We start from the raw sequence: 17449 nt of genomic DNA, 5'->3' as shown, positions 1-17449 counted from the left end.
CCCTCTGGATTGAGACTAAGAAAAGATTCCTCGGGTTCCTTTGATGCGAAGAAAGAACCATCTATAGTCAATAGCTAAGGGATCTACTGCAGGGATGCTGAGGAGGAGATGTATTTCCCTCGAGTCTTTTGTTTAATGGAGATGATGGTACGATGAGACCAAAAGAATTTCGCATCAAGTTCTTTCGGACTTAGGTATAGGTGTACTCTAAGGTTTGTGGGTAGATCAGCGGTTCTTGAAACGTAAGGAGTGTTCTATTTCAAACAGTGGTTGTAAATATACTACCTTTCATAGCAGCACTTCATAACTGCGACAGAACAAATCATAGAGAATGGCAGAGCGACCATTGATTTGCAAACTTGTGTTGATGGTCTTACCTATTGTACCACATAAAGAAACACCTCAATGCTACGGGTAATTTCGGCTCCCACTGGGTTATCGAATTGTTTGAAGGTAGTGGGCACTTCTCACAATATTTAATCTTAATACCTACCCGGTTCTAACTTACTACATGGTGGTCATTCTACCTTTAAAGATTCTTAAGGGTCATTTCACCTAAGGTCCGGAATGCGGGGGTCGTGTCGCGAATGTAGATTTTTGCAGTCTAGCGCTGACCCCTCAGAGTGTGGCGGTGGCGGCGGTTGATTCCCTAATGCCCTTAAAACCCGCTCACGCAGCCTCGACGGGGAGGCTGGCCTCGGTGGCCTTACCTACCATTATAGTAGACTCTTACATTCGAGGCACCCTTTGGCTTTTATCGCAAAAACGCCTAACCCTACACGCGGAGCTTAATAAAGGAAATTGTCCGTGCGTGGTACGTTTGGGCCAATTATTCCCCAAGCTGACGACGAAAATGCTTTCCCTCGCTCCTTGTTACGACAAACTAAGATCAATAGAACGCTGGGGAAAATTCCTAGTAACTTAGCATCTTACTAGGCCTACAAACTAAAATTGAGCCCACTGAAAACTTTAGGATGGAAAACATTACATCCCCATTGTATATTTTTCAAAGGACAGACGCAACCAGATTTCCAGGCTTTAAGTAAGGTCAAAACCCAGTGGGAACAGCAAGACATAAAGTCTAGAAAAAAAATAATAAAATTTTGGAAAAATGTCTTAATTTCATCCGGTTTTATTGTACTGCGAATTTTGTCGCTGCTTTAAGTTATTCTCATTATTTACTAGAATATTAAATTAATTAAAGCGAAAGGAAAAGCCCCCTGTAGTTTTAATTCGAGATGTCGTCGTCTTCAAAAGACTTTCGCCTCATTTTCTATAATCTTAACGCTATTATTAATGTTAATCCATTCCCTTACGTCGCTTCGTTAGCTTTTACATTTACTACACGACATAACAACAGAAGTCGCCTTAATTTCTAAGAAGACCCTGGCCAAATAAATTATTCCGCTTTCATTTTGACATCCTACAAAACAATTTATATTAAAATATAAAAAAAGTATACAAATTTAACTGAAAAACTGTATTTTGAGGAATTTTAATAGATGTAATTACTTATCCAGTAGGGTATTATCATCCCTTTATACTCGGGAATGCTCCCAGAGTTGTATAAGATTATTTTTGGCGAGATGGAAGGAAGTTAAAATAAAAATATAAAAGTGGTTGCACGGGCTCAAAATCACGATGATCTCATCAAGGATTTTTTTATCCTACTCTCTCCCTTCTCAGCGATTTCCATCTCTCACGTTCTAGCCCTCAAGAAACGCGTCGTTTTACAACGCTCCTATCTCTATATTCAAGAAAAGAATTTAGAAATAAGATTTCTAAGGGATTTTAGTTCCACTCATGAGTAGTACAATTAAGTAGTGTAGTAGTAGTGGTTGTTGTTGTAGTAGTAGTTGTTGTTGTAGTAGTAGTAGTAGTAGTAGTAGTACGAGATAAAGACGTACTGTACCTCGAAGCTACGCAGGATAAACTTGGATAGCTAAGCCTAACTTTCATTTTTGAAAATGTGAAACCACTCTTTCACTGAATTACCATCTTGTTATCCTCCATAACAGCTCTCGTTTTTTTCCCAGCTTCATACATAACATCTCTCCCTTTTCTTTATATACGTTTTGGAAACCATTCTCTATTCTCTAAGAGCCTAAGTATCTATAGTCGACTATTTATGTAAATATCAGCGGAGCAATCAAAATTCCATATAAAAAAATTGTCCCGAGAAATGAATATTTTTTTTTCTTTTTCTTTGGAGGACTGACATCCCAAACCACGTGTCGTAAAAGCTACTATAGAGGCAGTCAAGAAAACGACAAGAGCCATTCTTTCTCTTCTTCCATTCTTTTCTTCTAGATCTAGCTCCTTTTCCTGATTAGCATACAAATCGAACCAAATATATGTATGAGAATCAACTTCCACCCCACCTCGCGTTTTCACTCGTACAAGGCGCTACTTTGGGAGGATAATCTACCACAAGATGCCACCCGATATTTATTTTATATATAGGTCCCCTGAATTAAGCCTTTGCTCCTTGATATACGCGAGTGACTGCAGTGTGGTTTGGATCAAACCGTATTAGACTCAAATTAGTCAGTCACTTCCAATAAACATTTTCTATCGATCATTCATTCATTTCTGCCTTCTTTGGTATGCGTTTCACGGTCAACTTGGGGTTGGCTACCAGACGTTGGCTAAAACTACAAGCCGATTGATAAAAATTAAGAATGGTTGTAACTTGTAGATGGTTTGGTCTGATTCACTTTACTTGCATAATTCTTCGTGAAATCTTGGGTATTGAATTTCATTATCTTAACCACGCTGTTATTACTTTTTTAAGGAAGTTCCTTCGACGTTGTGAAGAAACGGTGTTTGACGTGGCTAATATTAATTTTTCTGAAGGTTTCAATTAACTTTTTTTTTCAACACCACAGTATTTTTAATTACTTGGCTTGTAATGAGTACCCTAGTTCAGAAAAGACACCTAACGGGATGAAATGACTTATGCATTTTTCCATAGTCTCTGTAGAATACCTTAACACAGACAGGTGTTCAAAATCAAATAGAAGATATCCTACTTGAAAAATTGTAGAAACAACTTTAAATTCTACTGAAATTATTAAACATTCTGTGACAAAACTTCATATATATGCACTTGGCGTCAACATTCAGCTCTAGAGACAACAATTAATTTAAACTCGCTCTCATTTTAACGACTTTGCATGAGAACGCGACCAACATAAATGTCTCATTATAAAACGTATTAACTGCTTCTCATCACGCGGGTAATATAGAACCCTTACACACAAAAAAAAAAACAATTTTCCAAAATTAAAAAAGTCCCTTGAAAGTTTTCCCAGGTTAATAACCTTTAACATTTTTATATAGGAAAAGGAAAACTTGAACAAAATATAAAAATGCCCCAAAACAACTTTCTTTTCGGGAAAACTTTGGGAAAAAATATAAAAACTCTTTTCATATAAGTCGACGAAGAAACCCCTCGGAATCATTTTTTGACGGCCAAGCCTTCTTCCATCATTAAAAGTGTCATTTTTTTTTTCTTTTACCGTGCACCGACCACTAAGCCCACGAATTTCTACCAGTTCCGCATGAATACGAAATAATTTATCCCATCAACATTATCATAAACTAATATTTAAAATAAACTAAATCTTGTCAACAAGATATTTTAGTAGATATAGAGATTTTTCCAATTTTCTATGGGCGATTTTGAGTTGAAAAGGTTCTATTACACTTTGCTACTAGGACCACCCTAAACAATTTATGATTAAAGAGTTTTAATGATTCCCCCTTAATTAAAATTAATTTCTAACTCAAATTTAAGAGTAATCCGTAAAACACTCTATTCATAATTCGTAAACCTGGACGGCAAATATCATAGAACATTCTTGACTCAAAATCGTCGTACCGCACACTTTATGGAACACCCTACATTTACGCGAAATCTGACGTAAATATTTTATGTTAATCAATTTCGGTGTATTCTTTTTCATTTTCCAATTGTGAGGCATGTGCTGTATATTAGTGGGAGTATTGAACAGCTTCGTGGTTCTGTACTATAAGTCAGAAAAGCGAAACAGGGATGAGGATGGGGATGTTACGGATAAAAAGTAAGAAATTGGGAAGAGAAATTCAGCGACAGCGTCGAGTAAAGCGGCCTTTAGCCCCCAAGAAATCTATCAACTTAAGTTGACGGAGCGCACCTACACGGATGATGTACCAAAGTATCGCGAGCGTCTCTTCTCGCATCCCCAGGGACCATCCGCGTCTTTCTCTTTCCCCAAAAATAAGGAAGAGCAAGAGGAAAAGGATAGAGAAAATCTCAAGGTTTAGGTGCCACGAGCCGTAAGCAATTTCACGAGTATCTCAGGATATAACTTTTCAAGGGCATCTTCTTATTGCGTGTGACTATGCAACAACAATCGGAAAATAACCACATTTATCGCGGAAAAGCTTGCCACGGATTTTAATTTCAAAATTCCACGAGTTTCAAGGTTTTCCCTGGTAGTGTTAAATAATTTTCCCTGACCAATGTTTCACACATTTATTTCTACAGAAGTCAGAGAGCTTAAAATGCCCAACTATTTCCAGGCAACTCTGGTAAAACCTCCTCCCTCAATTCTATTGATTAGATAGGCAATAAATAAGAAAATAGGGGAAAATCGACTGATAGATAAGGGTGAGGAACAACTTTATTCATTTACTTAATTGAACTTCAGTGTTTTTGGGGTTCGAAACGATTGAAAAAGGACCTAGGGTCAACCCTCTAATCCAACCCAGGCAGGCAAGCCTTCAAAATCGATGGAGTTCGGTCAGGCGAGAGAGACGCGATCGTACCGAGAAACCTCCCTCGCATCTATAGCTAACCGGAAAATGTTCAACGTGGTTCAATATATTTGCACCAATGAAGGACGAACAAGCTAGTCAAAACCCTGTACGGAGATTACGAAACCGATGAAACTACTACAACAGAGACGAATAGGTTATCTTCCTAGAAATATTTATGGGTTAACCTAAAAGTAAACCGTGGAATGTTAGAACTAACCACTTCAAGTAGAAGCTCATTAATTGACGTATATCGAAAATCAGACGCAAAATGTGAACTTCTCGATTTTTTTATTTAGTTCCGTTTAGACCTATTTATGGCGTGGCCAGTATAGCTTCAAATTATGAAACAACCATATTAAGGCTAACTTCATCATAACGAACATCTGATCCAATCCAATAACCTTACTGAAGAGTAAACACTTAAGGCGAATACGTATATCTCTTAGCATTACTTCACTGTAACCCTAGATAGAATTCTAGGGTCCCCCAGGGCGGTGTCTTTGACTCTGTCCAACTCTATTGGCGACCCTACAAAGCTACCCTTACCCAGTTGCGTCCATTCGAGCGTTATAAAAATACTCATTTAGCCAAAACAAGTTTTCGGGAGAAAGGTTACAGTGGGTCCCTTGGCCTCGTGGAAATTGAGTCATTTTGTTAATGACACTAGCTCCGGGTCTATTTGGACTACCCCCTAAGGAGTAAGCCGGCCGCACGCCGGGAAATATACTCCCTTAACGCGCCTATAAGACAACACTACGCTTGTATAATATTAACAAATGTAACGAATTGTAATATTAACAAACCTTTATGCAAAATTGTTGCGGTCCTGGTATGTTCAGAGTTATGTGTATGACCCGGGGTAGTCCTTCCGTCTAGCGAAGGGATTTTTTTAATATTATAATTTGCATTTGTTTTCCGGTAACAAATTTCTCTAAGAGTTTCACGCTTTAATAGAATTATTTTCCCTTTTATTTGGAAACTTTAGTTCGCAAGGAACTATGGGCATTTTGACTGTACGTCAATGAGAGTCTAATATTAAAGACTTTAAACTTTTTCAAAGAGTCGAAAAGGTTCGTCCTGTCAGTATCACTAACTCCGTCATTTTTCATATTATCTAAGCTTCGACAGGTATAGGGTACAAGGAATGCTTTTGACTTACTTAGAGATGATCTTCCATCCTTTTTGATGAGTGTCATTTTTTCTTCTTTTCTATTTTCTCATCCTCCTGTTCAGTGGTGAAACAATTCTACGAGGTTCAAGTTTACGACGAGTTCGTGATCCGAGGTAATACGGCGGTTTTGCGATGTCACATCCCGAGTTTCGTCAAAGATTACGTCTACGTCACGTCGTGGATCCGAGATGACATCGTTCCAATTGTCTCCGATTCCGATATAGGTAAGTTAAAGAGAAGAGAAAATATTTTTCTTTTACCGTTCACCGTATTTATCTCTCCGTTTGTCTGTCTGTGTAGAGTATTTGTTCTTTTTCTATATCAATTGCTTACTCCCCTATCTTCAGCAACAGTTAGAGAAAGACACGAAGTCAGCGCGAGACATTGACTTCGTATATTGCCCGTAAAATCGATATTACTCGAAATTTGATAGAAACAGATGTAAGATCTAGGAATGGTCATTGCGCCAGTATATTTTCCTGAAATATATAAGTTAAAAGAGCCGGGAGAAGGAGAGAAAATGTTTATCTCTACGCTAGCAATTTACGTAGACAGCGCAATATGGTTTATAAATTATTGATTTTATAAGTATTAATTAAAAATATAACGTAACAGCAAAGTCTTCCTAGCATCGTCGAGTTTTGGTTGAGTCGTACGTCGACAATGTCCCCTGTGTTTTAAACATAGAAGCTAATTTATGAGAACTAGCTTCTATTTTTAAATAGCTGTACGTGGCAGCACTTAACAATTCCCTACCAAAGGTAGGCAAGGTACTTCCGGCTGCAGATGGCCGACCAACATTTCTACTGCATCTTGCTATGACTTCTAAATACGTAAAGAATTTACTCTAGACTTGTGACCAAGGGAAGTAATCAATTATGGGTGACGTAAACACTACTTTGACCTTTTGAACTCAACATTTACATTACTTTTGAAATCCCTCTATTCATTTCCAATTATTTTAAGTACATTTGGCTTTAACTTTGTTAGAAAAAAAATGAAGTGCCGTCTTCGTTTGAAAGGTTTTTAAAATACTAACGATATGGTGGGATACTAACTGCACGAAATGAGAGAGCGGCTTTGACAATGACGTGATAACCATGATGGATTACGTCTTAAAAGGGGTACAGCCTACGTTGCATCAAAAAATAGATTCTAAATTTAATATAATACATTGTAACGCCTACTTGCTCATGCTCGGCCGATACTTTTATGCAAAACTATGATAATCTAGTTCATATTTATATCTATAAAAAACATCATAAGTCGCATAGATCTATTAAATAAGTCTACTAAAGTCAGCGTTCACTTTAGACACAAACAGTCAAGTCTTCTTCAAACAATGCTTTGAATTAACAAATTTCTCTAGGTTTATACTTGCAATTTCCACGAAAGAAGTGGTTCTATTTACGTAATTCTAATTTTAGGTAAAGTGTTGTTATTGACATACACTTATGCTATGTTATATTATCTCCAGAGTGGATCATCAGATCGTGTCCTTGGTTATATATAACTTTCATTTTAAGAAACCACAAAGTGTCCCTAGAAAACCGGTTCTTTTTCGTCTAATAACATATCCCTTCCAAGGTTGTTTTCCCAACTATATTTCTCCCTCGAGACTGGCGAAGACCCACTGAGTCTCTGAGAATGGAGGAATATTGGCTCGCGACAATATTGACAGCGAGAGAACAAACTTTTTCCCTTTTTTTTGCTTTTCTTAGTATGTATGAAAGAAGCCAACTATATCCCATAGGAAAGATATTGCAATTCCGATAAACAGTCATTTCATTTGACATAGACGCCAAGGCCCATGGTAATATATAAATACCCAATAGTGTAGTTCCGGGAAAATAGAGATTGTGTATTAGATTATATGTTTGCAATATACTCTTCTGATTCGAAGAAATGAATAAGTTTTTTGTTACATAACAAAATTTGTGGTTTAAAGTTTTAGAAGAATGTTTATCGAAGGATTTTACCACTAAGTGTGTAATCAAACGTTTTCCCCTAATTATTTTTTGATTAAAATGTTATACAAGGATGTAATAGATAAAACCACACTTAATTTAAGTATAATTTCGTAGTATTAAATGTGTTACGTGAAATGTAGTGTCATAGGTCTGATATTTATCATACCGATTATTTTTTCGTCGGCAGTACAACATTTTACTCATAATAAATATTTGTCTCTGCTGTCACACAATGTTTAAAAGAAAATGTCAAAGTTAAGGGATAATTTTAAAACTATTTAGGGTTGGGGGCGTAGGAAAATTATTGAGAATTTAATTTTAAATCCGGTAAACTTCCATGGTATTAATTTACGACAAAATAAAAATACTGGGAAAAACTTATCAACTTTCAATCTAAAAGGGGTCCACGAACCCAAGCGAGTCAATTATTTTTGTGTTCTTTATTCCCATAGTATAAAGAGTTCACCTAAAAATGGTAATCTAACTTTCGCAGCTAAGCTACCCGCTTTTTTTCCACTGGTGTTTTTATAAAAACGTAAACTAAAGAGTTCAGAAAAATAAAAAACGCGGGGAAACGCAAAGTCAGGCTTTTTTAATATGAGGATCCCATAAGAGCCTCCTCACCCACTCTTGCCTCTTTTTTTGGAAATTTCATTAAAATCTTTATTCATATTGATTCTGTCTCGTTTACTCAAGCTGGGTTTAATACTAGTCCCTTATCCTAAGTATATTGCACGTATGGGGGTTAGTTTTTCGATTTTTTGAGGTATTTACTCTAAAGGTGACCTTTGCACTCTTAGAAGTATCACCAGAAGTTAATATCTTGAAGTAAACACGATGGGACCAACGAGGAAACAATTTACATCAATTTAGGACCTTCTTTTAGAAACAATTTCTCGCACCGAAGTACATTTTTGAAATTTTATTTATTTATATTTTAAGTTAAATATAAATATTTAAATAAATGTCTCTTCAAACTTGAACGAACTTCTGCGTATTGTCTCCAAATTTCCTCCCTGACCAAGAGCGTTTCTATTTTCATTACCTCGGTATAATACACAGTATAAACACAGGGTTAACGAGTAGGAGTAGGATAGCACGCTGTTTTAATAGAATAGGTCTATCTCCCGCATGGTCGTATTTATTCTTTTGTACAGGATTTTCAAGCATTTTCCGCGCGAAGGGATAATAATCTTGACGTGCAATTTATATTCTCCTTATTTCCAGCCTTTGTCATAATTTGTTTCTAGAAAATCTTTCATTAGAAGGATCGTTTTTTATTGTTATTATAACGTTGAGATTCGCATCTAGACGTTTTTCAACCTAACTTGACTGTTTTAGTGTTTTTACACCGTGGGAAGATAAAGGTTTTAAGGTTACTTAGCTGTCTTTGTGATTGAACACAGGACTTTGTAACACTTTGAGGATGTGATACGTTAAATTTCCCTTTTAAAAATGGTAACAAGTTCTTATGCCCAAATCTTCCAGAGCTAGAGTAATTAAGGTTTTATTCTTAATTTGACTAGAGATCTCGTGTGGGGAAATTAAATTTGCGCCATTTTTGTAATATCTTTCAAATTATAGCGAGAAAAACCACGAGTATTTATCAAATTAGAATTAGGCTTAAGGTTTTATTCCTAAACTGATAAAAAAGCTTGTGCGACGAAATTCGCGCCTTTCATGTAAGAACTATAGAATTATCACGAGAATTTATCAATATTCAAATTAGGCTTAACAATAACAAGAATTTGAGTAATTTAAACTTACCGATTTTGAAGTGAGAAATATCTAGCGCGTGCTAGACACGTAAACTTTTTAAACTGTTCAATTTTATTGAAGCAAAACATGCCTAAGTACATTTGTCTTAATACGTACGTTCTAAAGTATTCACAAAGCTCAAGGGTTTTAAGTGACCTTTCTCAACTTGTCCGTACTATTTTTCTTGGGACGCATCCGTTACTAAACCCACAAAAGCTTAACGTATTTTTTTAGCTAAGGTTGTATTTTTTTCTTCTTTAGTATAAACCATTCTTTCTAATATATTATTTTTATCTCCCTTTTCTTCTAGTTGTGGTACTTTTTTCCTTTTTACCTTTAAGGATTTTCCTACATTTTTTTTCTCTCATGAAAACCAGTACACACACACACACACCAAAAAATAAAAGAACATAAAAAACCTAACCGTATTTTTGTGAGAAATTAATTATCAAAGGAACGAGCTCTAATTTAGCATTCTCGGTGCGAGAAAGATAACCTCATCACTTACGATGCACTGTGAAACTACACAGCACGACCCCTGGTGGCTACTGGAAAACAAAACATTAGCTGGAATGAGGGGATTGTGGGTGGGAAGTAAATTAAAGGGATAGTAAACCGCACTAAAAACTAAGTAAGAATAATTAAGTGTGCATAAATTTTGTTTTTCAAATGATTGAAACTAAAATATTGACTTAAAACCTTCCAAAATAAACTAGACACCTTAAGCCTTGGTTCAAAAGGTGAATTTCAAAATTAAAATAACGAATTTTATTATATTCACGAAACACGTGGTATTACCCTATCAATAGTCAGAGCTCGCATTAAAATAATAAAATCTAATTTATATGCTAGTGACGTTGCATTACCCTGAAAAGGGGGATTTTCTACTAGTTGCCAGTCCACGGATTTTGGGATGAAAATAAAGATAAATAATTTGCAAGATCATCCATACATGGGAATGGGAAAAATTCACGGACGGCAAATAATCCTGGGGATTTCGCATTATTTTTATATATATATATTTTTTCCCGCTCTCTAAAATACGAGGGAGTGTAGCTACGAGAGACTGTCGAAGCGTGTCCGGATTTAGTTGGAAGAAAATTTATATTCCAGCCGTGTTCATTTTCGACAGCGTAAGAGGGGAATCCGAGCCAAACCAACCAACCTTGGAAAGCAAATATCTTTGACGAGATGCGGGTGAATATTTCGCGGTGCAATACGTCATTTGAATCCATTTCGAGAACTGCAGCGGATCTTCTAAGCCTTGGTCATTCCCCTTTATCATTATACTAGAAGTCTACGACTTGAAAACGATATTTACCAACCTCTTCCCAATTAATCGAATCTCTAAAGAGCAAAGAGAGAGGAAGAGCCGCCATTTTTAAAGATGGCTACCGATCTAAACGGAAATTTGTAAAGCTCTGCTTTATAATTTATGGAACTAGTGTACAAAGTTTCATTTGAATCGGTTGAAATTAAGAAAAGTTATTGCTTTAACTAACTAGTGTCGTGAAGCAGACGACTTGTGGGTATGAAATTCAATTGGACGACTGAGGAAGTTTCCTTTGTTTAGCACGAGCCTTTCCTTTGAAATTTCTGAACTTATTTCAAGTCATGAACGTCTGGTTTTTCAACATCCCACCTTTAAATCTATCCCCAATGCCATTCTACAACTATAAAAAATCCTATAGTGGAAAAATCTGGTAGGAATAGGATATTTTTGGGGGGAATAGGGCTATAGCTGTACATGGGAAAACTATAAACTAAGTCGGGATTCCATGCTCCTTCACTTTATCGGGCGCGAATGCCATAAAAGAAAAGTCGCGTACCATCCATAACATAAGAATACCATAAGAGAAATAGACAAAGGCCTAGCTCATTTTAAAAAATAAAATAAAAATGCACGGCGGCTTGCCTAGCTTTTTATCTCGCCTTTATTTTCGATACGCTAGTGAGTTTATAGATTGCAATATCTGAATGCAAAAACACTCTAGATGGAAATAATATATTTGTTATTTTTAACAGCTTGTCCCATAGTTTTCTTTGTTTATTGTCAGTGCGTCATTAGTTACTAGTCACATCGAAAGAGCCAACATTTAGGGGTAAAACATCCCATGTTATTCCTACGGCCCCTGTAGAAATGTTTAATTTGCTACACACTTGTGCTCAGGGTGAAGACATCCACCAGGGGCAATGCTATTTCTATGGGACAGAACTCTACATTTAATTTGCAAATTATTTCGTTAATTTTAGTCCGATTTTAATGTAATTTGAACCGTTTTGTAGCCGTTATTTCCAATATATGCTTAAATATCTTCCATTTATGATATTTAATAGGTGATAGTAAGAAATTCCCAAGTTAAAAGCTGTCATATCCTTACTAACAGCAAGCTAACCTAGGTTTTTTTTCTAATATAATATTCGGTTATAGGTAAATCCTGTCATTAAAGTATAGCAAGCAAGCTAGTGGCATCTCGCGACAGCATCGCTTGGAATGGAAAGTAGTATGGTTACAACCGAAGAAAGAGGAGAATTTTTTCTCCTCGCCTCTAGACCTTTTCATCCTTTTTTCTGAGAAGAGAACGAACGCCTGAAGGGAATGCCAATCCTAACCCCAACCGTATTGAGTAAACAGAGCCAGCAAAATTCCATTCAACTCCGGAGGTTTCCCTATTTGCTAAATTGGGTTGGTCGCCGGTACCAGAGCAGCAATGTGACGCGACGCCACTATCGTCTACGACGTTCTTTTGCCCCCCCCCCGTAACTTCTATTTCCCAATCTCCGTCTTCAGTCTAACAACTCTCCTTTCCCTCTGTCGGAAAATATTTTCCGCAATTTTCCAACTGTCCAAGACTCGGTGCTATGGCATGAGAAACAAGTGTCACAGGATGGGTTGTTCAAACCCACAGTTTGTGTTTGTATAAGAAAAGTTAGAACGTAGAGTTACAATCTACGACTACCTCGCGCACCAAATGGCACAATTCAAATGAAAACCTACCCTTCAGTTGACTGTTCTATAATAGGTACAGACAAAAGTTAGCAATAAGCCTGCTTGAAGTAAAAGTACTGTAAAACAATTCAGATCAATGCTCAGTTGGTTCAGTTCAGTTTCACCAAACGCGAAGGGCTTCGAGGAAGGAACCCTTTCATGTGGGCTGGGAACAGTTGAAAAAGATCGCAGCCAACTTGCCAGTCAATAAACCCCAAAAACCTAAAATTTTAACGGTTTAAAATCCTCGCGACAAACTCGTTATGGCCAAGTACAGTCCCGGAAAAAAAATCGCAATTTTTTTCGGCGTCATCTTCTTCTCTCTCTCGGAATGAGACACAGAAAGAAAGAAAAAAAAACCGAAAACGGAAAAAATTGCCATTTAGTATAAAAAATGGAAATAAGCCTATATTTGCAAAACTTTTGGGGTGTATATATTTGTAGAGACTCTCTTTCCGAGAGTGGTCTAGCTTTACTGTATCCCTATTTATCTGTGCAAACAACGAACGAATCCGTCCACTACTAAACATATAAGGGAGAGAGATGAAAACAGGGTTTTAGGGGTGTGGAGTTTATAAACTTTGGAATCCGGCTTGAAACCTCGCCCTATGAATAATGAATGCAAAGTACCTACATAGAGGGAAGTAGAGCCCATTTCGACGATTAGAGAATATTTTAGGGATCGTTTTCCAGCTTAAAATGAAGTTTTTAAGGTAATGAGAGATCCGCGACCCAAAAAAAAAAGATATGAAGAAAAAAAGGGTTTAAAATTTTCCCAGAACTTTACAATTTAGCTAAATTTCAAAATGGCTTTTCGCAGTTCCGTTGAGAATGTAAGAATATATTTTTAATTCAGGCGAAGTTCTTATCGCTGTTAGGGTGATAATATCGCAGTAGTGAAACCCTCTTAATTGGCTGGCTTTCCAAGATGGCGACATACCTGTAAATGACTACGGAAAAAAATATATCCAACTGTTTCCCCAGATTTTCGAGGTCAAAGTTCATCCATACAATGTCTAAGAGTGATTGCTCTTAAATGGGAACAAGTATTTTCGTTTGAATACTGTAAATTTAGTGGAAAAAATGACCTTCTCCTTGATGATCCGGCAAAATTGCAATCTTGCATGAAATGAGCTTGAAACATCCTCAAATTACTTATTATTCGGGCAATATTCGAGATGAGAAAGTTCACTCGACACTTATCTTGGCCAAGGCTTAAATTCCCTTGAAGGGGCTCGCGATATAAATAGCTCGTTACAGAGACCCTTGAGAAACAAGTATATGATTAACTTCCAAATTTAGGCCTTGGCGTCTCTCTTAGAAAGAAAAAAATGTTTCATAATAGCTGCTAAAAATATGATATGGGGAAAATTCCAAAAGATTTTCAAATTCCCATTTGCCAAAACCAGTTTCAGTTTTTTTTATTCTTTAGCTATCGGTTTAACCTAAGCTTTTTCTAATTTAGAAGGAAAGGGATTTATATGTCTTTACCTAGGCCTTGGGGAGAGATAATGGCTTATTTTGTAAAAAATGGAGGCGGTTTCTCATTTTATCAAAAGAGAAAACATGGTACAAATTCCCAATTTTGTTTAAGGCAAAAGTTTCATAATATTTTTTTATTAGTGATAAGTGGTGAGTTGTTACGTCATTAACTGTATTCCTTCGTCCATCCCCTTTACTCTATTGCATTTAGATTGGTTGATAGTGTAAGCCAGGCCCCGGGAAAATTGAGGATTCTTTGAAATTTTTCTTTTTAAAGGATTAAGGACAAAAATTAACCCTATTTTTATCTCGATTTCAAATTATAATAGATCATTATTTATTAAAAGCTGTATTCGATTATGCATTACTTTTAATTTTAGGGTTAATAATTATTATAAAAAATAATGTCTAAAAACTCTATAACTTTTAAAATAACTGTCAGTAACCCTTTAAATATTTTTTAAGTCATCCATATTCGTACACCTTAAGGTTAACAGCGTGTATGACGTTATACCCGCGGGTTTAAAAAAAAACGTGCCGGCAGTCATCAATCAAAATTGGAAATCTAATTAATCCAAGAAACGCTTGTGCTACGTATACGCTCACTTGCATTCTGTTTACAATATATTTCCCAATTTAAATACGTCGTAACTTTAAATACGACAAATCCAAACTCAAAAACACAGCGATTTAAACTCAGTTATGATATTTTTACTCTAAATGTTTTTAACGGAAAAAGGTTTAACTATTCTCCTCCCATCTTCCTTTCTAGCTGTCTCTCCGAGTCTTTCTCCGCATCCTTTCTCCGGCTCTCGCGCTTCCGTCCGTTCGTGGACCGGTATTAACCCAACGGCGCGCCCTTTTGTACCATATATACCTTAGTAAACTTTCACTAACAGACTTAGCGATCATATATTGCGGGATTTTCAGACTAAAACTTGCAGGCTATCGCGTGAGGTTCTATCAAAACCAGGGTTTTCAGGGTTTAGATAGAACCTTCTCATTCAAACAGATAAGAGTGGCGCACGACTTCAATGAAAGAAGTCAAACTAATCATAAATTGATTCTTATCTATAAGTTGCCATCGAGCATATAACTAACAAATAGTACTGGACGAACGCGGATTTTTTGCCAAGATAGTGTAATTTCAAAATAAAAAGAGAGAGAAAGGTTTTGGTTACGTTCCTGTCCGCCATTTTTCAAGATGACAGCGACTTGTAAAAATATTTCTAAAGAGATAGTAACGTCCCATTAAAATAAGTTTCAGTTTGCTTTGTAAATAATAGCTAAAGACAAGTTTGTGTATTTAGGTAAAGATACCGTATAGGCTCAAACAATGTTAGGCATTTTCTACGAGCGCCTGTAAAACTGTTTCTGTTCTAGTACACCAATTTTGGAAAATTTAAAAATACTGAACATTTGCTTTTACTTATTAGCTTAGAGGACATCTATTAGTGTCCTTGCAGTCATTAGAATTCGTGGGACGTAATAAAAGCCCTATCTAGTTACATAATGGTGTATAGTTGTCTAAAAAAAAATAATTTTAAGTTATAAACCCCGTTTATGGGAGTTTTAGGAATGTGGCTGCCGAAATTCGCGATAGCCCCATAATTTTCTCTTCCGCGGACCATTTCGCAAATTTTTGAGCTGCTCTCATCGCGATAAAACTAAAAGTGTTTATGGCCCTCATGATTCGCATAGCTAGAAACAACAAAAAGTGGTAATGTTGAAATATTAAGATGTGGAATGCGTAGCTAATTGGCAAATTATTTATCTGAAGGTTTTTCACTTTCCTCCTGAGTCAATTTGTCGAGCTTCTGATAAGTAAATTGCTGTTCAAAATGTAACACGCTTTGATTAAAAATAATCTCGTTGTATTTACTTCAATTGATGAAGATCTGATGCTCGAAACGTCTCAGTTGCTACGGAATTTAATTCTCTCCGTTTTCTTCGTATACATAGAGAGCTTGAAATCCACGATTTTCTTGAAAAAGTAAACTTTATACGGCGCGAACCCTGATGTACCGTAAACTGTGCAAGACGCCTATCGTTTATGCGATGCGAGTAAAAAGGCAGAGAAAACTTAAGAGAGAAGAAAGAATTTCCAGTTTCTCTAGCGAGAGAAGAAAGAGGAAAGAGAGTGGTTCCGTAGAGAGGAGTAAAAAGAAGGTCCAATGGGGAAGAGAAAAAGAAATACCTCTTCGGGAAAAGGATTGCTCGCTTAAATGAAGGAGACGAGACTCGGTTTCCTAAAACGGGGGCGGCGAACTTTATACCGGCAAAAGGTTATCGCGACCCGCTAGTAACCTCCAAGAAAAAAAACAAGAAGGCTGGGAACCACCAATTTTTAAGCCCCTGTATCCCCAAAGTGCCATATGAAAAAATTTCTTGAGCAAACTTTGAAACCGCCGAGATGGCCCAAAGGGTTCGAAAGGCGAAATAGGAACCTTTTCATACTGTATTAAATGTTTTAGAAAAATTAAACCAAACTATGCAAGAAGGGGTTGAAAAATAAACTTATTTATATAAAAAGTAAAGCTTAAATTCAGTTTTAGAAAAATAATAAAAATATTTTCACGAAAACTCTCCATAAAATTTACACGAAATTTTTCGAATTATTCCAGCCAGCTACGTAGGTTCATCAAACTAACCAAGAAACACCTTTAAACTTCCAAGACTTTAAAAGTCTAAAAATAAGGCAAAAAACCTTGTGGTGGTACTGTACCTCTTTACAAATTTCACTCTACCCTATACTGACCCTATAGACCGACGAGAAGGGATTTTAGGTTGTGGAACTTCAATAAATCTTTCGAGTAGACTATCACGAAAAAGGCAAAACATTATTTAGTCGGAAAGCGCCAGTGCGCGCGCGGTTTCAAACATTCCGATAATAACGCCGGCTATACCATACTACGTAAGGCCCATTCCATTATTAAAAGTTGATTAAACCTACGTTGTCAAATCCTTAACTCCTAAACAGTTCTAGTTCATACAGGGTCTAACGGAAAGGTTGGTACAATTTTATGGGATATTTTTAGAGGAAAATGTAGAGCTCTCTAGGCCATTCAGTTTCTAAGTTAAAATTAGGGGATCATCCTGGGTCCACATGGCAAAATTTCATAGAACAATTTACGTTCAAAATTGATTTCCCGTAGAACCAACTGTAATTCCTGCAACAAATAAACGAGGCTGGAATAGAAATTGTTGTCTTAGGATAATTTTAATTAAAACCAAGTTATTAGTTAGAATGTTAGGAAGACTATGTTAATTAAGAGT

At 36.4% G+C, this 17449-nt stretch overlaps 1 protein-coding gene across 3 annotated transcripts in view; it reads left to right on the top strand.

Moving 5' to 3' along the window:
• Window positions 1–17449, top strand: part of LOC149704978 (cell adhesion molecule Dscam1-like) — a 75384-nt gene that overhangs the window by 17185 nt on the left and 40750 nt on the right. For all 3 annotated transcript variants that reach the window (XM_089865119.1, XM_089865118.1, XM_089865117.1), the window contains exon 3: window positions 6037–6198. In XM_089865119.1, coding sequence (XP_089721245.1) covers window positions 6037–6198 — 162 coding nt within the window. The remainder of the gene's footprint in view (window positions 1–6036; window positions 6199–17449) is intronic.

This window comes from Phalangium opilio, unplaced genomic scaffold (assembly GCF_054372755.1).
Source record: "Phalangium opilio isolate 3A_F unplaced genomic scaffold, DU_Popi_V2 ptg000014l_1, whole genome shotgun sequence".
Lineage (NCBI taxonomy): Eukaryota > Metazoa > Arthropoda > Arachnida > Opiliones > Phalangiidae > Phalangium > Phalangium opilio.
Note: the sequence above shows the minus strand (reverse complement) of the source record. Positions and strands in the feature narration are given on the sequence as shown.